At 59.7% G+C, this 20,761-nt stretch overlaps 2 protein-coding genes across 6 annotated transcripts; one reads left to right on the top strand and one right to left on the bottom strand.

The window, feature by feature from the left end:
• The first annotated feature begins 102 nt into the window (after positions 1 to 102).
• Positions 103 to 5,335, top strand: GATD1 (glutamine amidotransferase class 1 domain containing 1). 4 transcript variants are annotated; one of them, XR_006344597.1, is made up of 9 exons: positions 103 to 259; positions 1,611 to 1,687; positions 1,976 to 2,081; positions 2,373 to 2,480; positions 3,424 to 3,518; positions 3,929 to 4,022; positions 4,151 to 4,262; positions 4,341 to 4,487; positions 5,205 to 5,335. XR_006344597.1 is itself a non-coding variant. In XM_043922721.1 (8 exons), exons 1-8 carry the CDS (start codon positions 196 to 198, stop codon positions 4,345 to 4,347), a joined length of 663 nt encoding a protein of 220 aa, XP_043778656.1. In that variant the 5' UTR covers positions 103 to 195; the 3' UTR covers positions 4,348 to 5,335. The 4 variants fall into 4 exon arrangements, 2 of the variants coding, with proteins under 2 accessions (XP_043778656.1, XP_043778665.1); XR_006344595.1 differs by having other exon boundaries at positions 4,903 to 5,335; XM_043922721.1 differs by having other exon boundaries at positions 4,341 to 5,335.
• Positions 5,336 to 6,778: 1,443 nt separating this feature from the next.
• TALDO1 (transaldolase 1) lies at positions 6,779 to 13,748 on the bottom strand. 2 transcript variants are annotated; one of them, XM_043922709.1, is made up of 8 exons: positions 13,591 to 13,748; positions 10,637 to 10,760; positions 9,368 to 9,475; positions 9,078 to 9,209; positions 7,743 to 7,918; positions 7,449 to 7,646; positions 7,132 to 7,277; positions 6,779 to 6,983 (listed from the first exon to the last, which is right to left on the bottom strand). In XM_043922709.1, the coding sequence occupies exons 1-8, from the start codon at positions 13,685 to 13,687 to the stop codon at positions 6,951 to 6,953; spliced, it is 1,014 nt and encodes a 337-aa protein (XP_043778644.1). In that variant the 5' UTR covers positions 13,688 to 13,748; the 3' UTR covers positions 6,779 to 6,950. The 2 variants fall into 2 exon arrangements, with proteins under 2 accessions (XP_043778644.1, XP_043778640.1); XM_043922705.1 differs by having other exon boundaries at positions 6,779 to 7,277.
• Positions 13,749 to 20,761: the final 7,013 nt, after the last annotated feature.

The raw sequence follows: 20,761 nt of genomic DNA, 5'->3' as shown, positions 1-20,761 counted from the left end.
CGACGGCTCGCGGCGGGCGGCGGACTTGACCCGGAATCGGACCCGGACTCGAGGTGGGAGGCGGGGCCAGAGACGCTCAGCCCCGCCCCTAGGCCGCGCGGCGCGTCACCGCGCCCGGACGCGCGCCCCGCCGCCCGTGCACGCGCCCCGCCGCCCCGCGCACGCGCAGTCTTGCTGGCCCCCCGCAGACCCGCCATGGCGTCCGAGCGGCTCTCGAGCCGGCCCGCCTGCCTCCTCGTGGCCAGCGGCGCCGCGGAAGGTGAGGCCCGCGAGGGCGGGGTCGGGACCGCGAGCGCTCCCGCCCGAGCCGGGCTTCGGTGGAGAGCGGCCCGCGGTGGCGCTCGCTGCGGGCTGGCCAGTGCGCCCGGCCGCCGCCCGGGGACGCGGTGGGGGACTGTTCCGGAGCCCTGCGGTTCGCGGGCCGCGCCCCCCGGCTGTGTCCGGGTGAAAGTACGAGGGGAGCCGGGCGGCCGGGCCCCGCGCCACGAGCGCCGCTTCTCGGCCGAGGCCTCGGGTGCTCAGGGCCGGCGGGCGGGGCGCCCGGCGCCTCGGCCTCCGCGAGGAGATCGCTCGGCGGGGAGCCGGGGCGCTCAGGCGGGTCCCAAGGTCCTGCTCTGGAGCCTGCCTCCGGCCTGACTTCAGCTGCTGCCCAAGTGGGCGAGAAAGCAAGGACAGCGGGTCACGGAGTCGCAGTGTGCTGAGCCCCAGGCGGGGCCCCTGAGCTTTTCCCCAGAACGGAGACACTGAGGGGCACCCAGACCCCGTGGAGAGGTCAAGGCTGAGCCACTGAGAGTGGGGTTCAGTCCTGGAGTCGTGGGTGACTGCTGGGAGCAGGGTAATGGTGAGGAGGGGTCGCGCCGGCCTGGGTGTGACCCCCGGGAGGGATGTTGAGGACATGGGTTGGGGGCATGGCTCTGTGGGCAGGATGAGTAGGCCCTTCAGGGGGCTCTGGGCCAAAGTCGGTGGGGTAGAGGGGGCTGGAGGAACCGGGCAGAATTGGGGAGACTGCCTTTGCCAGATGTGCAGACTATGTACAGTGTGCAGGTACTGATAGAGAGATGAGGTCCGAGGTGAGGTTTAGGGGTGGAGTCCCCTGATTAAAGTAAAGGCGGAAGGATGCAGATCCCGTGACTTCAGAAGCAGGTGTCTGTGATGGGGTCTCAGCCCCAACCGGGAGCCTTCTTCTCCCTGGTCGCAGAGAAGAGGGTGGGGCACAGGAGCCAGCAGCTCCATGAGGGAAGGGGCCCGCCGCCCCATCCTGCATGCACCCCCCTTCCCTGCGGACAGAGGCCACGGCCCATGCTCCAGAGCCGCAGGCCTCTATCACTGCCCCCCTCTGGCTGAAATCGGTGGGTGTGTGGGGGTGTCAGTCCCTGGTGATGGAGTGTTAGGGAACCTCACACTTGGGTTTGCCTTCTGGAAAACGCCTGTAGTGGTCAGGCTGGGGGAGAGAGAGACCCCCTTCGGGGGATGAGGGGGTCAGGAAGCTACAACTGCTGCCCCCAGCCATGTGCGGAATGGGCCCTGGGTGAGGTGGGGTGAAGGGCTGCTCCCCAGGGTGGTCGAGGCTGGGAGAAGCCCCGAACCCAGCGGGCTGCGTCTCCTTGCAGGCGTGTCAGCCCCGTCCTTCCTCCACTGCTTCACGCTGGCCAGCGCTGCCTTCAACCTGCAAGTGGCCACCCCCGGGGTGAGTCCAGTCCCCCTTGTCTCCAGGATAGTGACATCATCCCTGGGGGGACCCAAGGGGCCGGGACCCTGGGGACACTGCCCTGAGAGTCCCCCCAGAGGAGCCTGGGACACCTGCTTCCAGTTTACAGGCGGGGACTGCGGCCAGCAGGGGCCGAGGGGCTGGGCTGACGGTGCCTTTGTCCCGAGTGGCTGCCAGCAGTCCCAGCCCTTGTCAGAGTTTTCTGGAGCCTCCATGTGCAAGAAGCAGGGGGTGAGGTGCTGACCCTTGGCCTCTGGGCTCCCACAGGGGAAGACCATGGACTTTGTCGACGTGAACGACAGCAATACACGCTGGGTGCAGGACTTCCGCCTCAAAGCCTACGCCAGCCCCGCCAAGCTGGAGTCCATTGACGGTGCGGAGCCTGGGAGGGCCTTGGGGGTGCAGTTCCCGCTGGGTCCTGACCGCAAACTAGGCACCCGTGTTCCTGGAGCATTCAGGGGCTTGCCACAGAGCACCGTGACCATCCGGGCCATGTCCCATCCGCTGGCCAGAGCTCCCAGCAGCGGAGGGAGCTGGCGGGCAGGCAGGTGGTTGGCGGGTCTCGGGAGCCTTAGCTGGTGGGGCTGGCAGCTGGCCGGCAGCAGCAGAGAGGAGCCAGCTGCTGGCCTCGTCATCTGTGACTGACCGGGCTGTGGTCCCCCAGGTGCCCGCTACCATGCCCTCCTCATCCCCAGCTGCCCCGGGGCCCTGGTGGACCTGGCCAGCAGTGGGTCCCTGGCTCGCATCCTGCAGCACTTCCACTCCGAGAGCAGTAGGTGGCCCCAGGCCTGGGCTTGGGGGGCGGTATGAGATTCATGGGAGAGGGGACCCCGCTAACAGGGAGGAGTGTCTGGTGGGGGTGTGGGAGGTGGTGTTCGTGGGCCTCGTTGGGGTTCAGGTTTTTGGTGGGAATGCCGAGTCATTTCAGGAGCCGCCTGGGGTCAGTGTGGAGCGCCATGGTCCTGACCAGTGAGTGGACAGGTTTACTCAGCGTGTATACACGCGTGTGTGACGCACATGCGTGTATGCACGCGTGTGTGACGCGCACACACACACAAAGGTGCGGCATCCCTTCCACCACTGCCCCTCCCTCGGCCTGGTTCCCTCCGGGGCTGTGGGCTGGGAACCCCGCCCCCTGCAAGGTGGGCAGGCAGGATGCTGGTTTGGTTCCTGGTGGGGTCTGTGGGTGGCGGTGGGGCAGGGGGCTGGGAAAACTGCTCTGAGGAGACGTGTCTGCTCCAAGAGGACGTGGCACACTGCCCTGGCCTGGCATCGGGACCAGCGGGCAAACCCAGGGCTGCACAAAGCGTCCTTTGTTGGCGGAAACGGGGCCTCCACGGGCAGTGCTTGTCTGGGCACTCGGCCGTGGGAACGCACTTGTGCCAGGTTGCCCTCTCAGAGGGGTGCTTGGAGCCAGGGGCCTGGGGTTGAGCAGAGGGCCGGGGTCCCCCCCGCCACTGCATTCGGAGGAGGGGGCTCCAGGCGCTGCCCAGAGGCCGGGTCAGGCGCCTCTGATGGGCAGCGACGGTGCGCCCATGTGAGGGGTGGACAGCAGCCGCCTTCCTCCCGCCAAGCCTGGCTCTTGGCCCCTGAACCCCTTGAGGGGATCCAAGCTCTGAACAAACCCCAGTCTTGTCTGGGAGGGCCGGGGAGGTGGGGGTGTCGGTGGGGCCAGGGTGGCTTCGGCGTCAAGCCGGTGCTGGCCCTGCTTGCAGAGCCCATCTGTGCTGTGGGCCACGGGGTGGCCGCCCTCTGCTGCGCCACCAGCGAGGACAGGTCCTGGGTGTTCCAAGGCTACAGCGTCACCGGGGTGAGTGCGCATGGGTGGGGTGGCGGTGCAGGAGCCGCGGGGTGGGGCCCCTGGGGGGGGGGGGGACGAGGCCCCTGGGGGCCAGCAGTTGTTGGCCTGGTCAGGGCTCAGACCCCAGCTCAGAGCAGGGGGCTTGGAGCGGGGGCCCCTTGGGGCCTTGTTCTGTGCCCGATGAGTGGGTGACTGCTTGCGGGTCCTGGGGGGGATCCTCTGGGGGCACTGTGGCCCCCCTTGTCGGGCTCTGTGCCCGACCCTCGACCCTGAGCTCACCTGCTTGGACTTTGGTGGTGGCCCCGTGTCCTGATGCCGGGGAGGACCTGGGAAGCTTCACCCCTGCTGTGGACCCCTCCCCACGGGCAGTCTGGGGGGGGCACGGCCCGCTGACCCTGGGCACTGCCCCTGCGCCACAGCCCTCTGTGTACGAGCTCGTCCGGGCACCAGGTTTCGCCCACCTGCCCCTGGTCGTGGAGGACTTCGTGAAGGACGCAGGGGCCTGCTTCAGTGGTGAGCGGCTGGGCTGAGCGTCTAGAGGGCTGTGGGAGCCCCAACTGGGATGGCGGGGTGGGGGCGGCGGGGTCTCGGGGGCCGCCCTGCACGCGGCCTGAGGTCCCGGCGCTCGGGGTCTCCTGCAGCCAGCGAGCCTGACGCCGTGCATGTGGTGCTGGACCGCCACCTGGTCACCGGGCAGAACGCCAGCTCCACCGTCCCGGCCGTGCAGAACCTGCTCTTCCTCTGCGGCAGCCGGTGAGGGGCCGCGGCAGGCGGCGGTGGGACCCCACCTGGTGCCCAGCCTCTTTGTCTGAACTGGTGTCTACCCCGCAGGAAGTGACGAGGCCCTGAACCAGGCCCCGAGCAGATGCCGCCAACTCCAGATGTCCTGGGTGTCCCCCGAGACCCTGCGTCATGACACCCGGCCTGCCTGGCCCCTGGCGTAACTGCTGGGGGGCTCTGAGGATCCGCCCTGACGGGGTCAGCCTTGGGGGATGGGCCGTGCCGCTGACCGTGGTGGGTCTCCCTGGGGTGGGGTGGGGAGGGGAGGCAAGCGGGCTGCCCGCCGGCCCCGGGGCACAGTCCTGGGGGGACGCAGAGCCTTCCGGGAAGCTGGGGCGATTGCTGGCCAGGACCCTGGGGTTCCGCTCCTGTGCTGAGGGTCTTCCCAGGCCTCCCTGTGGTGTCCCCACCCCTTTGGGCCTTGGTGGGGGCGGACACTGGCCTGGTGCATGGTCTCAGACCCGATGGTGACCCCATGTAAGGCCAGGGTAGACTCAGGTGGACGCTGCGGCGTTTCCATGTCCCTTCTGATGTTAGGAGAAAGGCTCGTGGGTACAGCACACGGCCGCCTGCCGAGTGGTGTCCAGGTCCTGACGGCCACGCCTGCTTCCAGGTGGACGTGGCGTGAGCTCCTCTTGGAGTGTGGCCGGCCATCCTGGGGTGGCGGACGGTCCTGGGTTGCCAGGTGGCTGTCCAGCCAGCAGACTCCAGTGCAGCCTCTGGGCACTCTCCAGCGTCCTCAGGGTGCCCGCCCGGCCTGTGGCTCACAGCTGAGCCCCGGAGCTGCCCCGCCCCATGTGTGTCACCTCTTAGCCTAGCTCTGCCCTGGCCAGCCCCTCGGAAGGGAGGAGGAGGGAGGCGGCCAGGCGCCGCAGACCAGGCCGTGGCCCTCCACGCGCCCCTCTGTGCCCGCAGCTCCAGATGCCTGTTGGCCTACGCACCCTGGGCCTGGGCCCCCTCACCAGCCATCCCGTGTGCGGCACCAGCTGGTGATGGACCTGGCTGGACAAAAGCATTTATTAAAATGGTAACGCAAATAAAAAAGAAAAATGATGACCTTTTAGGGGCATCTTCTGAGTGTCCGTACCTGACCTGGGCAGGCTCTGCGGGGCAGGGCCCTCCCCAGCCCTCCCTAGCCCTCCTCGCTGGCCCCGTGTGGCCGGGTCTCCAGGCCCAGGGCACTGGGGTGGGGGGGAGGTGGCCTAGGACCCAGAAAGAGGCCCCTAGTATTTTCCACATGCTCAGTGTTGAAAACAGACCCTGAGCTCCAAGTCCACGAAAAAGGTGTGTGGACGTCTGTGGTGGTTCTTTTCGATGAGTCGTAGCTTCCATAAAAGGAGTGTTCCTGTTAATGGACAGTATTCATATCATGCTCAGTGAAGAAAACCAGGTGAGATATCCAGGAGAGTGACAGTGGACTGGCCGTTAGTGGGAGGGCACGGGGCCAGGTCGGGGGACCAGGGTGTCCCACGGCGCTGGCTGCAGGGGGTCAGGCCCGTGAGCAGGTGGCCTTCACGTGTCAGCTGTATCCGCTGTCTGCGCTGAGGCCCCGGGCCAGGCGGCATGGTGAGCGACTTCCACCTCCTCCTAGGACACAGCCTGTTGACCAGCTCAGCGCAGGGAGTCTGGGGTTGCTGGAGGCTTGCAGGAAGCCGCGGCCCTCTGACCCAAACTGGCGAGGCAGTCGCGGGGGGCTGGGAGAAGCCCCGCCCAGGCAGCGTAGCCCACGTGGCGCCTGCCCTGAGCCCTGCCCACCCAGCACTGCTCCTGCTTCTGGGGAGGGCGGCCAGAGGCAGCTCCAGAGCCACACTCCCAGGGGCCCCGCTTCCCTGCAGGGAGCTGTGGGGAACAGGCCTGGCCTGGCAGGGCCCCCATGGAGGGGAGTGGGCACATCCAGACCCGAAGTGTGTCCCGCAGGCCCGCCCCAACACCTGGCCCCCCTGGTGCAGACCTGGACACCCAACCACCCCCTCCTGCTCTTGGGCCATCCCCCCAACCCTGCGTTCCCTCCCCTGACCCCCTTCAGTGTTCCAGGAACTTGGGCTGGAGTGGAAGGGGCTCCCTCGTGGACCCCTCATCACCTCCCCCCGCCAAGCGCTCACAGCGCAGCACACCTGTTGCAAAGTCCAAATGGTGCAGCGAAGCGTCTGCACCCGCTGCTCGGGTCTGAGGGGTGGAAGCTGAGGCCCGTACACGTCACGCTGTCCCCACAAGGTGGCGCCACCACCCCCAAAGGAACCTGGGCCCAAGGAAGTTGTGTTGGGCGGGGGGCGCCGGCTGTCCCCACAGCAGGCCGTCTGGCAGGGCAGCAACGCCCTGCCCAGCTCCATAGGCACAGCCTAGAAGGCTGGGGGTCCCCGCCTTCAGAGTCAAGGCCCTCTGGTCAGTGCCCAGCAGCAGGCAAGGGGCTGTCACCATTGACTGGGGGTCCCCATGGGGCTGCTGACCTAACCCCACCTTCATCAGGCCCCAGGAAGGAGACAGACAAGAAGGAAAAGAAAGGGCTTTAATGCGCTGAGCAGAATTTTACATAAAATCAGAAATCTATGATTCGTCCCCACTCCAATTAGTAAAAAAAAATCCAAGATTCATCACAAAGCATGTGCAATTAGGCCCCAATTCAGAGACGCACAGATCCGTGGTCCAGCCTCAGGTGCGGCGCTATTTTCCATTCTCTGTGCTGAACATCCGTTCCTGGAGATGAGTGGTGTGAGCTGGTGCGCCCACCAGGCTTGCCCTCTGCCCCCAACCCTGCCCTTGGCCAGGCCTGCCACCCTGGGCCCTCCCGCCCCCTGGCCCCTCCTGCCCACATGCCCGTCCCAACCGTGGCCCCGGCGCTCACCCTCAACATACGCTCCAGCTTCACCGCGTCCGCAGCAAACCTGCGGATCCCGTCAGAGAGCTTCTCCACAGCCATGCGGTCCTCGTTGTGCAGCCAGCGGAAGGCCTTCTCGTCCAGCTGGATCTTCTCCAGGTCACTGGCCTGGGCTGCGGAGCACATGCCCGGGCTGTGGGCTCAGAGCCGCCCTCGCCCAACAAGGCCCAGTGCCGGGTAGAGGCAGCCCGCCCCGAGGCTCCAGGTTCCACAGCCTCAAGAGAGCAAGGCACCGGTTCCCGTGGGGCCCTAGGCTGGCGGAAGGCGGGAGGCGGCGGTCTTACCTGCTTTGGCTGAGAGCATGGGCGTCAGCTTGCTGTGGTCCTTGAGCAGCTCCCCCAGGAGCTGGGGTGAGATGGTGAGGAAGTCACAGCCGGCCAGGGCCTTGATTTCTCCCGTGTTGCGGAAGGAGGCGCCCATGACGATGGTTTTGTAGCCGAACTTCTTGTAATAGTTGTAGATCTTGGTGACGCTCTTCACTCCTGGGGACACACACCGGAGCTGCCATCCGTGCCGCCCAACCCTCAGTCCTGGGGCCCCCCGAGAGCGCAGGATGAGGCACCCCCTGCCCCACTCACCGGGGTCCTCCTGGGGCTCGTAGGACTTCTTGTCCGTGTTGGCCACGTGCCAGTCGAGGATGCGGCCCACGAAGGGCGAGATGAGCGTCACGCCGGCCTCGGCGCAGGCCACAGCCTGGGCGAAGGAGAAGAGCAGCGTCATGTTGCACCGGATGCCGTGCTGCTCCTCCAGCTCCCTGTGGGGACGGGGCGCGCCTGTGAGTCAGTCCCTGAGGGGCAGGGATGGGGTCGCTCCACCCTCGTGAGTAATTCTGGAACGTTCACCAGCATGAGCTCAGGCCAGTGGCTTGTGGCGACCAAACCTCATCAAACCCACATTTCAGAACAGGGACCAAGGCGAGAAGTCCCCTGAAAGCTGCAGACACAGTCCTCCCCTCGTCACAGAACCTCTGCGCTGGGCCAGTGCAGGAGACATGGGTTCAGTCCCTTGTCCGGGAAGATCCCACATGCCTGGAGCACCGGAGCCTGTGCTCCGCAACAAGAGGAGCCGCCACAATGAGAAGCCCCCACCCTCCCACCTGGAGAAAAGCCAGGCAGCCGTGAAGACCCAGCACAGCCAAAAAAAAAAAAAAGGAATCTCTGGGCTGGAGATCACGGAGTCGGCTCCAACCACAGCACCATCCTGCCTCAATCCCACAGCCTCACCGGCCCCACGGCCCCCACCTGCCCTCCGGGTCAGCCTGCAGAAAGCCTGTCCCCCAGATGACACGTCAGGGCCAGCCACGAGAAGGGGGCCTGGCCACGCTCTACCATCTGCCAGCCGAGTTCCTGTCCCAGCAGACGGTTTCAGAGGCGCCCTGCTGCCGGGCCGCAGGGCAGCGGTCCAGAAGCACAGCCTCGGGGGCACAGGGCCGCCTCGGTGGCCACTGCCACGAGCACCGAGCCAGCAACCCCACCCGACAAAGGCAGCGTGTGCCCCAGGAGGATGTGCTTGGAAGGTGCGCTGTACACACACACGGAGACCTCCCTAAGGAGGACGCAGCTCCAGCACAGGCGTGGCGCACGTGAACCTGGAACACGAGCCAAGCAAGGGAAGCCACACACGAAGGCCACGTGCGGCGCGATCCCGTCCCTCGGAAGCACTGAGGCAGAAGGCTGCGGGGCCGTAATAACACAGGGACCCGTGGGGGTGGACGGGCGCTCCCAGGACAGCCAAGCCTGGGCGCCAGGGCAGCGTCCTGCCCACGCCCGCCTGCCTCCTCCGCACCCAGCGTGCTTGGGGGGAGCCGACTCCCACTCTGTCCTCTGCTGGCAGCACCGCACAGGCCCGCTGCCCCAGAGGCCCACCCGGGACGGGCAGAGGCCCCAGCAGCTCCCCACTCACAGGACACTTACTTTCCAGCCTGAATTCCTTCCCAGGTGGAAGACAGCTTTATCAGGATCCGCTCCTTGCTGATCCCGGCCTCCTTGTACAGCTCGATGAGGCGCCGGGCGCGGGCCACCATCGCGTCCTTGTCAAAGGAGAGCCTGCGGGGGACGGGGTGCCCGGCTTGCAGCGGCTGAGGGGGCCGACGCAGACGCAGGGCGGAGACCAGGTGCCCAGAGCAGCGCGTGGCCGTGTGGGGAGCCGCGAACAACAGCGGCTGCTGCTCCTGACCCCCCACCCGTCAGCCCTGCGTCCTTACCTTGCGTCCACTTCCGTGGATACGCGGCCTGGAATTTTCTTCAGTATTTCTGCCCCAAACAACACAAAAAGTTTATCAATAGCATTTGTAATCTGTTCCTCTTGTGACCTGAAATTCCAAGGGAAAAAATTAGGTTAGAAGCTTGTTAGGTTTAAATGCACAGGATTCTACAAAACTTCTTACTTGCTCCCCAAATTATTTTCCCACCGTCTGTTTTTCTTAAAAAACTTTTAAAGTGATGATAAAACACACATAGCAGAAAACTTACCATTTTCTCCATTTTTTTTTTAAATTTTGGCAACACCACACATCTCACAGGACAACTCAGTTCCCCGACCAGGGATGGAACTTGAGCGCAGCCACCCTCCTCCCCACTCTGACGCGACCAGTGAGGGCACCGAGCGCGTTCCCACTGTGCGACCAAGCCCACCTTCATCCCCAGTGTTTCCTTCCGTCAAGCTGAGCCCTGTCGTCTTTGCGGGCTTGAACAAAACACTCTCCCCAACCGCTCTGACGCTGCCTGGGCGGGTGAGTAAGGTGCACAGCGTGGCTCCAGGATGGACTGGAAGCATCTCTGGCCTGAGAGCAGGGCCAGTCTGGTGACCACTGAGGGCACGGTCACCAGTTCCAGGAGCATCGAGAAGTGAGGGGAGCCGCCAGCACGGGGTGCACGGTCGGGGGGCAGGGCAGGCCCAGGGCGTGACTGCCACCCCTGCACACGGCTGGCCTCAGCAGCCGGGTGCCAGAGAGGGACAGGCCAGCCCAGCACAGCTCCTGCCAGGGGCCACTGTTCCCTGCGAGCCCACTCTCAGCTGAGCAGTACCACCCAGATGAACATTTAACATGATATCCAGCAAAGGCGAGTATATGGAGAGACGAGCCAGTCTGGTCGCAGGCGGAGGCACTAGAGAACATTCCAGGAGGCGATAACATTCTCGGACTGGACTGTGGCTGCACCACTGTACACGTGAACGCATCAGAATGAACTGGACTGCTCACTGAGACAGTGACTCTCACTCCAACAAAACTATTAGAAGGTAACAAAATGCCAGAAAGCAGCTCCACGGCTGCCAGGGCTGAGGACACTGACTACAAACGGGGGAAGGACTTCTGGGGTGCTGTCCACACGCTCCTGCCACCAAAACTCACAATGGGTGATGCCCGCAAGAAAGCAGACAGCTTTCCTTCCCGGAGCCTAAAACACTGGAGAACCCGCCTCAGGGGCGGGAAGCAAGCAGACCCGGCTGGCAGCCACGGCCCCGCACTCACCCGCCCAGCTTCCTGCCGTAAGCAATGGCCTCCTCCACCAGCTCCTGGTAGGTGGGCATCTGTGCCGCAGCCAGGATCAGGGACGGGTTGGTGGTGGCATCCTGGGGCTTGTACTCGTCGATGGCTGGGAAGTAATTGTGGGAAGCAGGGGTCAGTGGAGTGCCCGCTTCCACCCAGAAACCTGAGACGACCCCTGCAAGCCCTAAACACAGGAACAGAGCCAAGTAGGGCATGACCGCACTTCATGCAGGAAGGCTGGCCAAGAGGCAGCTGCATGCAGCGAGGAAACCTGGAGGCTAAGCCAGCGAGCGGCTGTGCCAAGAGCCGAGAGCTGGCCAGCGCCAAGGAGCAAGGAGGGAGGCGGCCAGGAGGAGACTGGCAGCGTCCGGAGGTGCTGGCGCCCAGGTCAGCCGCAGAGGGGCTGGACACGGGTCTTCAAACTATTCTCTTTTAACACACGTGTTCCTTCTCGATAACCAGGTGGGAATTCCAAGGAGTCTCGAGGCCCCGGCTGTCACAGGGCAGTGCTGAGCTCAAGTTCATCAAAACTCAGCTTCCAGGATTAGCCGGTTCCGTAAGTTGATTTGGCAAGTTAGCATTTTCAAAGTATCTTCTGATGACAAAAGTACAGAGATGGAAAACAGGGAAGGGGGATGGCTCTCAGGGGCTGAGAACAGCTGTATCCTAACTGTCCTGGACGACCCCTCCTCTGCGCAGCTGGAAACCAGTGAACACAGGGCCGGCCTGCAGCCTGTTCACAGCACCGTGCTGGTACCAAGTGCCCCGTTCTGCTGTCACACCACGGCCACACAGAACACCCGGGGGAGTGACGGCAGAAGGATTCGTGGGACCCTGTGGGCTAATTCTGCAACTTCCTGGAGTCTATTAATTATTTCAAAATAACAAGTTAAGAAAGCATGCTCTGGAGTGGAGCTTACACAGATGTGTTGAAACCCAGTGTAATGCGCTGAAGATAGTACCTAGATAAAGCTGACTTTTAACAAAACTAAAAACAAAATCTGGGGTCAACAGATGGGCTTCAGGCTCCAGGGACCCTTAAACAGAATACAAAACCTGGCATGGGGCATGGTGCTGAGAAGAGCATCTACAGCTTTGACTTATTTTCAAAGAGCCTTGTGATACCCCAAAGGCAAGACCCTTCAGTCCATAAAGCGACCGTAAAACTGAATTTACAACTATGTAAGATTTAGATATATATGGGCTTCCCTGGTAGCTCAGTTGGTAAGTAATCTGTCTACAATGCAGGAGACACAGGTTAGATCTCTGGGTTGGGAAGATCCCCTGGAGAAGGGAATGGCTACCTGCTCCAGTATTCCACAAAGGAGCTTGGTGGGCTGCAGTCCATGGGGTCACAAAGAGACAAACACACACATGTGATGTACACATCATCAATAAACGTGTTTTTAAACAAAGTCGTTAACATTCACTTAGCAATCTTAAATGTCAGCACTTGAGTTTAAATATTTCTAAAGAGGAGAAAATAAAGCAAACATTCCCCAAGACTCCTCCAGACATGCTGGGCCTACACTGACAGAACTTAAGCGTTAGAGTTAACCCTAAGACCAGCCAGCCTGCAGCTGCTGCCCAGTGAAACCCAACAGGAAAACAATACAGACCAGGGCTTCATTGACTCAGCAAAGATGGGAAATACTTCACACTAAGAAGGAGCAAACAACTTCCCCGGTGATGCAGTGGTTAAGAATCTGCCTGCCAATGCAGGGGACATGAGTTCGATCCTTGGGCCCGGAAGATCCCACATGCCCCGGGGCAACTAAGCCTGGTGCACCTCAACTACTGAGCCTCAAGCCATTAGTACCAAGCCCCTGAGCCTGAAACTCCATGCTCCACAAGAGAGACCACGCACAGTGAGAGGCCCTCCACTACAGCTGGAGTGCAGCCCCCGCATGCCGCAACCAGAGAAAAGCCCCTGCGACAACAGAGACCCAGTGTAGCCAAAAACAAAAACCAAAAAGGAGCAGAAAGATGTGCAGCCACTTTCCCAGACCCTCTATCCTGGTGAGGTCATTGCCAGGGGCCTGGACCAGGGTGGGAGGGGTGGAAAGAGGCCAGTGACCTCGCAGGTCAGCGGGAGCTGGAATTTTCCAGGGACCCCAGCTCTGACCAGGAGGGAACCTTCTGTCAGCTGGTTTAATGTACAGGTTGGACTCAAGCCCATCACCGTCTCCAACGTTTATATTTAAGCAGCCAAACATGCTTACTCATTTTCCTCAGCTCTGTGAGATAAGAGTCTTATTCTTACCAAAGAGGAAATAAAGCCTGTTTCTCAAGTCACCATGAGAAAGCAGAAACGAGGAAGTCCCTTCCCTACCGTGTGCCCCGGAGCACTCCCAGCCACGGAGCATTTCACTATTTCTCTGACAACCTTCATGGTTCCCAGCAGATCTGAATGGAGGCTCACCCGGTCTGGGTTTGTGCTGCAGAGGATGGGAAGGCCAAGCCCCCCAGTTCCCTCCCAGGAAGGTGAGTCAAGCCAGGAAAACCTAAACCTGGGGCAAGCTTTGCCTGCCTCCCTGCAGTGAGTGGGGTTTTACCCCCGGGGGCTCCTTGGTCCCAGGCGGCGAACGTCTAACTGGCCCGCACCCGGCCACGGTCACCAGCGTGCACAGCTGTGCCCTGGGCAGGGGTGGAAAGTGTGTGCAACACGGGGTTTCACAAGCAGGGGGTGTCATTCGCAGTGTCTGGTCTCTCTGGGCCCAGAACTAACTCATATTCCTGCTCAACATTCGCGCAACGAAACTGCCCCTGTAACCACAAGTGGTTTGCGACTCCAGGGCGCCCCTCAGCCGCGCGCCCGCGCTCCCGGGCCCTCCCCTGCTCCCCCACACCGCCAGGCCGGCCGGAGCCCCGCGCGCCCGAAGTCCCTCACTGCTGTCCGGCCCGCCCCCTGAGCTCGGGGGCCAGCGCGGCCTCACCGTGGAAGTCGCCCGTGTCGGCCACCACTGTGGTGAACTGCTTGAGCTGGTCCAGCGCGTTCTCCATCCTCTGCCGCTTCACCGGGGAGCCCGACATGGCGAGCGGCGGAGCGAGCGGGGGGCCCACAATGCCCCGCGGGCCCCGCCCCCGGCCGCAGCCAATCCGGACGCGGCACGGGAGGGCGGACCTGCGCGCTGGCCCCGGCGGGGCCCCGCCCCCGACACGGCGCCCCGCCCCCCGGAGGGCTGCCCGGTGCCCCGGAGGGCCGCCCCGCCCCCGACACGGCCCCCGGCCCCCGGCCCCCGGTCCCCGGAGCTGCGCCTCAGGAGCTGTACGCACCCCGGGCGATGTGCCCCGGGGCGGCTTCCCGAAGCGATGAGTCCCCCGGGCGGTATGCTCCCAGACGCGGTTATGCCGGAGCTACGTACATCCTTCTGGTGATGCAGCCCCTGGATGGTTTCTAGGGAGCGATGAACCCCCGAGCGGTGATCCCCGGAGAGGCGCGCCCGCCTCCATGCCCGGTCCCTGGGGGCCGTGATTCCCGGAGCGTGCACCCCCTGTAGCGGGGCGCTTCCGGGGCGTGGGAGCGACTAGTTCCCCAGACTGATCCGTGCCCGCGGCGGAGCGCCCCGCGAGTGAAGCACACCCAGGGCGGCGCGGTCCCCGACGGCGCGCCGACTCACTTCCCTCCTCTGTCGTTTGCAGCGGGAACTGGAGTGAGGGTCGGCGATCATCAAGCGGTTAAGACTGAGGCTTCAGGCCACGGTCGAGCGGAGTCTCAGAGAGACCTGGACTCCTGAGACTCTGCGTCTGAGCCGCCGCCTCAAGAGACAATGAGAAGGGGCCCTGGGCATGCGGGCCTGGGTCTGGGTCGCCGCCCCTCGCCCCCCCTCGCCCCCCGGCCGTCCTGAGGGCAGGGGCACCCAGGATACAAGTCCTCTCCTTGAGGCCGAAATCTCACCTTCTCTGTACTCTGGTGTGGAATCCAATCTCGGTGAAAGAGTTTTGGGTGAAGTAGAAAAGGATTGGGCTTCCCAGGGGGCTCAGTGATAAAGAATCCACCTGCCAAGCCAGAGACACAGGTTCAATTCCTTGGTCAAGAAGCTCCCCTGGAGTAGGAAATGGCAACCTACTCCAGTATTTTTGCTTGGGAAATTCCATGGACAGAGGAGCCTAGTGGGTTACAGTTCATGGGGTGCCAAAGAGTTGGAGACAATTTAGCGACTAAACAACAAGAGCAAGAAGAAATGGACAGCTTTATTGCTTTGCCAGCAAAGAGGTACACAGCGGGCCCCTGTCTTCAAAACCACCTGGGGAAGATAGTGACAAGTTTTATATTAATTATCCAAAGAGGGTATGATCAGCTTGTCGACATTCTTCTAATAAGTTCGTAAGGTAAGCAGGAGTCAACGCCATCAAACTTCAGGTCCAGCTGGTCTGGGGTCTCCATGCTTGTCGGGAGCACGCTGTCATTAACAGTTAACTTCTCCACTTGGAGAAACTTCAGTGCCTGCAGCAGAGCTCAAAGATATAGATGTGTCTGTCTGCTGATGGGAAAGCAGGACCCTGCCCTAAGACTGCCCTTGACTGTTTTTTCTACCTGTTCTCACATCCCCTCCCTTCCCTAAAGAACAACTACTTGAATCTGCCATTGAAACTCAGGGAAGGTCATGGAGGCTGAGTGAAAGCTGTTTCCTGTAATAAAAGAAATGGAGACACAGAGGTGTCATGTCCAGGACCCCCACAGTACCCTGCACAGGCCTGGCAGCTGCTCCAAGCCCTCCTAGGTTGGGTGGGCCTGGAGGCTGGGGAGGGGCTGAAATCAGGCTTGTGGTTTCATTTTTTCTTGTGGATCCAGAGCCCAGGATAGGCCACTGATACTGGGAACCACATCTGGGAATACCTCCTAGGAAAGTAGTACTAAGTTTAGAAGTATGAAATAAAATTCACATTTTATGGGAAGACAAACAAAATGTAAACATAAAAAATTTTCTCTGCCCTTTGGCTTCTTCTCTCCCGCACTGTTCATCCTGTGTCTGCATTATACACGGATAATGGCTGCAGTCACCATCTGCAGTGATTTTGGAGCCCAAGAAAATAAAAGTGTCACTGTTTCCATTGTTTCCCCATCTACTTGCCATGAAGTGATGGGACTGCATGCCATGATCTTAGTTTTCTGAATGTTGAGTTTTGAGCCAGCTTTTTCCCTCTCCTCTTTCACTTTCATCAATAGGCTCTTTAGTTCTTCACTTTCGGCTATAAGGGTGGTGTCATCTGTATATCTGAGGTTATTGGTATTTCTCCCGGCAATCTTGATTCCAACTTGTGCTTCATCCAGCCTGGCATTTCGCATGATGTACTCTGCATATAAGTTAAATAAGCAGGGTTACAACATACAGCCTTAATGTAGTCCTTTCCCAATTTTGAACCAGTCTGTTATTCCATGTCCAGTCCTAACTGTTGCTTCTTGACCTGCACACAGATTTCTCAGGAGGCAGGTAACGTGGTCTGATATTCCCATCTCTTTAAGAATTTTCCAGTTTGTTGTGATCTATGCAGTCAAAAGCTTTGGCATAATCAATAAAGCAGAAGTAGATGTTTTTCTGGAATTCTTTTGCTTTTTCTATGATCCAATGGTTGTTGGCAACTTGATCTCTGGTTCATCTGCCTTTTCTAAATCCAGCTTGAACATCTGGAAGTTCATGGTTCATGTACTATTGAAGCCTGGCTTGGAGAATTTTGAGCATTACTACTAGCATTACTTTGCTAGGATGTGAGATGAGTGCAATTGTGTGGTAATTTAAACATTCTTTGGCATTGCCCTTCTTTCGTATTGGAATGAAAACTGACCTTTTCTAGTCCTGTGGCCACTGGACAAAGTGAGTCACTCAGTTTTGTCCATTTCTTGTAAACCCATGGATTATACAGTCCATGGATTTCTCCAGGCCAGAATACTAGAGTGGGTAGCTGTTCTCTTCTCCAGGGGATCTTCCCAACCCAGAGATCGAACCCAGGTCTTCTGCACTGCAGGCAGATTCTTTACCAGTTGAGCTACCAGGGAAGTTGGTAGCTCAACAATGGCAGAAAGCAAAGAGGAACTAAAGAGCCTCTCAGTGAAGGTGAAAGAGAAGAGTGAAAAAGATGGCTTAAAACTCAACATTCAAAAAACCAAGATCATGGCATCAGGTTCCATCACTTCATGGCAAATAGATGGGGAAAAAATGGAAACAGTGACACTTTTATTTTCTTGAGCTCTAAAATCACTGCAGACAGTGACTGTAATTATGGAGTTAAAAGACGTTTGCTCCTTGGAAGAAAAGCTATAACCAACCTAGACAGCATCTTAAAAAGCAGAGACATTACTTTGCCAAAAAAAGTCCATATAGTCAAAGCTATGGTTTTTCCAGTAGTCGTGTATGGATGTGAGAGTTGGGCCATAAAGAAGGCCGAGTGCCAAAGAACTGATGCTTTCAAACAGTGGTGTTGGAGGAGACTCTTGAGAGTCCCTTGGACTGCAAGGAGATCAAAGCAGTCAGTCCTAAAGGAAATCAGTCCTGAATATTCATTGGAAGGACTGAGGCTGAAGCTGAAACTCCAATACTTTGGCCACCTGATGCGAAGAACTGACTCATTGGGAAAGACCCTGATGCTGGGAAAGATTGAAGGCAGGAGAAGAGGGCGACAGAGGATGAGATGGTTGGATGGCATCACCGACTGAATGGACATGAGTTTCAGCAAACTCGGAGATGGTGAAGGACAGGGAAGCCTGGTGTGCTGCATGCAGTCCATGGGGTCACAATGAGTCAGACACGACTGGGTGAACAACAGTGATCCAGGCCATCAGGTGAAAGAACAGTGTCACCGCCCTTCTGCGGGCTTGAATCGTCACTATGACAGCCCTACTTCACCCTCATAAGGTCAGTCTCCTGCCAGACGCAAAGGAGGAGCTAGAGACGTAAGTCTCTTGTCTCCCTGCACAGGGCAGTCATTGCCCCTCCCCTGGGCAGAGGAAGTGGGCAGAGTTGTAGCCCACTTAATCCTTGGGCAGAACTTCCTCCCCACCACAACTGTATCTTTTACACATGTCCTATGTTAATAAACCTATTTCTGCCTAACACCTTGCTTCTCACTGCATTCCCACTGTGCTGAGGCACAGAGAACCTGAGCTTCATTGAGTCCTGAGACCAGCTGTGTAGTCTTAGTTGGGAGACCATGGGTTTAGTCTGGGTCCGAGTCCTGGTCACGTGGGTTTGAGCCCGTCTGAGGCGAACCGTTTCAACGTTTCAGGAATCTCAGTCCTCAGCCTCTGGCTCCAGTCAGTCTGGAGTCTGCCATCCTGTGTCTGTAAGTCTCACCATCCACCGGGCGGGGAGGCCTTAGTTCCTGAAGGACAGCTCGGAGAATCCTGGCAGGAGCAGCTGGGGCTGTTATATCCTCAACTATTGTCTTTGCTTCTCTTGTTTAACCTTGTCTCCCTCACTTCTGTGTTTAGTAACTGCCTGTCCCTGCTCTTTGGACTCAGGAAGGGGCTGAAATTAGAAACTTTTTCAACAAAAGGGAAGCAAGGGACGCAGAGGGGCTTTTGTGCCCGGGCAGCCCCCAGGTCCTGCTGGGTTTCAGAAGGGACGAGGAGGCTTTCTGGGTGATGGGCGCGTTTTACAGCCGAGGTTTCAGGGTGAGGCAGGACCAGCAGCATCGGTTCCGGGGGGAGCTTGCCTTCTCTGCTTAACTGATTTTTGGCTGCATCAGTCTCGGTTGGGCTCACGGCTCTTCCTCGCGGCGCAACGGCATCTCTGCGGTTGTTCAGGCTCCAGAGCGTGTGGCTCTCTACTAGCAGTGCTCGCCCTAGTTCCCCCACCAGGAATGGAACCTGAAGCCTCTGCATTGGAGGTGCAGAATCAACCCCTGGGCCACCTGGAAGTCTCTCCCTCCAGGAACTTTCTGAGAAGTCTGTTTTCTGGCTGCTCAGGAAGCCTGGCTGATTGTGGGTCAGGGCAGGCTCTGAGAATACTGCCTCGGTATTTTTAAGGGGTAGTGGTCATTCAGTGTAGACAATTCACAAAACACAACAAAATACAAACCCTCACAAACAATACCTGCTTGGCATCTATTGGTTCCCAATATAAGTGTCCTAGGGGGCTTCCCAGATGGTGCTGGTGGTAAGGAACCCGCCTGCCGATACAGAGAACATGAGACACGGGTTTGATCCCTGTGTCGGGAAGATCCCCTGGAGAAGAATACCAGTATTCTGACCTGGAGAATCCCATGGACAGAGGCGCCTGGCGGCTACAGTCTATGGGGTCACAAAGAGTTGGACACGACTGAGCAGCTAAGACATCCACTCCAGTGTTCTTGCCTGGAGAATAGCAGGCACAGAGGAGCCAGGTGGGGTACAGTCCATACGGTTGAAAAGAGTCAGACCCTGCACAACTTGGCACACATGCACGTGAGCGTCCTGGGGTGGAAGGTCGCACAGAGGTGGGGCGTGGAGTCCGCTGGGTCCGTCTCTCTGCCTTCTGCCCATGTGGGCCCCGCCCCAGGGAGGGGAGAGAGGAGGGGAGAGAGGAGGGAAGCTCCGGGGGAGGGGGAGGGGGAGGGGGGCCCCACCCTGGCTGTGCTGTGGCAGGCACCCACCCCCTGGCCTCAGTCAGGTCTTCAGCACAGTTGAGGTCCCTGTGTGCTGAGAACAGCTGATACAACGCGGCGGAGGCAAGGCGCTGGGCCGGGCAGGAGGAGGGGGTCTGGCTGGGCCAGGGCTCCGGGGGCCATGGTCACTTCCAGGAGCTGCAGAACTCGGGCCAGGAGGGAGGTGTCCACGGACCTGGCCCCTGACACTGTGCTGACTCAGGGAACACTGGACGTTTCTCCCAACCTCGTGATGAGATATAATTCACATTTTATGACAAGAAAAATGTAATGATGAAGCTTTTCTCCACCCGTTTGAGCTCCCCCCGCCACTTCTGGGTGTGGGGCGGGTCTGCATTAACCTCCTTAGGGGCCAACATTCTTTCTTAATCTTGTAGAGTCGCCCTCTGTGCTGCAGATCTGAGTTGTGTAAATGGTCCACATGTCCTGTAACCCTTAGTCTCAAAAGCTTTCGTAACCGTGCCTTGACCGCGATTGGGCGGAACAGTCCTCAGCTTCTTCAAGACTGTCTCCAGGGTCATAATTGTCAGGTTGGCTCAAACCATTTTTTTTCTATTTCATTTTTAGAATGGTTATTGATTATTTTTTTTCACTGAGACCAGGGAGAAGCAAGCAGTCAAGGGCAGCCTGGGGGCAGGTCTTGTTCCCCCATCAGCGGACACACAGCTGCATCTCTGAGCTCTTCAGAGGCTGAGACCCCCTCCAGGTGGGGGAAACGAACGATTAATGATGACATGCTGCCCACAAGCACGGAGACCCCAGGCCAGTTGGACCCGAAGGGTGACGATGTGGACCCCTGCTTACCTCACCATGAATCCATCAGAAGAATGTCCACGAGCTGATCACGCCCTCTTTGTCACTATCATCCCAGGGTGGAGACACAGAGATTTTGAGAGCATGAGCCCTCTGTGTCTCCCTTGCCTGGCAAAGCAATGACGCTCTCCTTTTCAACTTCACCCAAAGGTCTGTCTCTGAGGCTTGCCTCAGTCCCACTGGGCAGAGAGGCTGGGTTTTTGGCCCCAGCTGTGACGATGGTGCAGGGCGGTGGCTGGTGCCCCGTCCACCAACTCTCTGACCTCAGGGGCCGGTGTGGCTCAGAAAGGGGGAGTCCAGAGAACCCACAGGCACTGTGGCACCACGTGGATGCTCTAACACAAACCCAGACAGGTGTTGTGCGGGGCCAGCATTTGAAGCGTACGTTTAGGGGGCTGGGGTACAGCTAAAGCCTCAGGGTCGCAGAAGGAGTGAGGTGTGGTGGGAGAGCTCCTGGGAGAAGGCTCTCCGGGGGCCGGCTGGCCGGCTCTGACTGACCCAGAGGGGCCAGTGCTGCCGAAAGCTTGGCTCTCTGTGCTCCAGCGCCAAGCAGAAATATGGAGACAGTTTTGGAGAAGGGAAGGGTGGCTTTGTTTGCCAAGCAACGGGCAAACACATTAGGCCAGCGCCTTAAGAACTGTGCCCCTCTCCCTGGTGAGTAGGGAGAGGCTGTATCGCCAGCAGTGGGTAATAAGGATCAAGGCAGTAACA

The sequence above is a fragment of the Cervus elaphus genome, chromosome 2 (genome assembly GCF_910594005.1).
Source record: "Cervus elaphus chromosome 2, mCerEla1.1, whole genome shotgun sequence".
Taxonomy (NCBI): Eukaryota; Metazoa; Chordata; class Mammalia; order Artiodactyla; family Cervidae; genus Cervus; species Cervus elaphus.
Note: the sequence above shows the minus strand (reverse complement) of the source record. Positions and strands in the feature narration are given on the sequence as shown.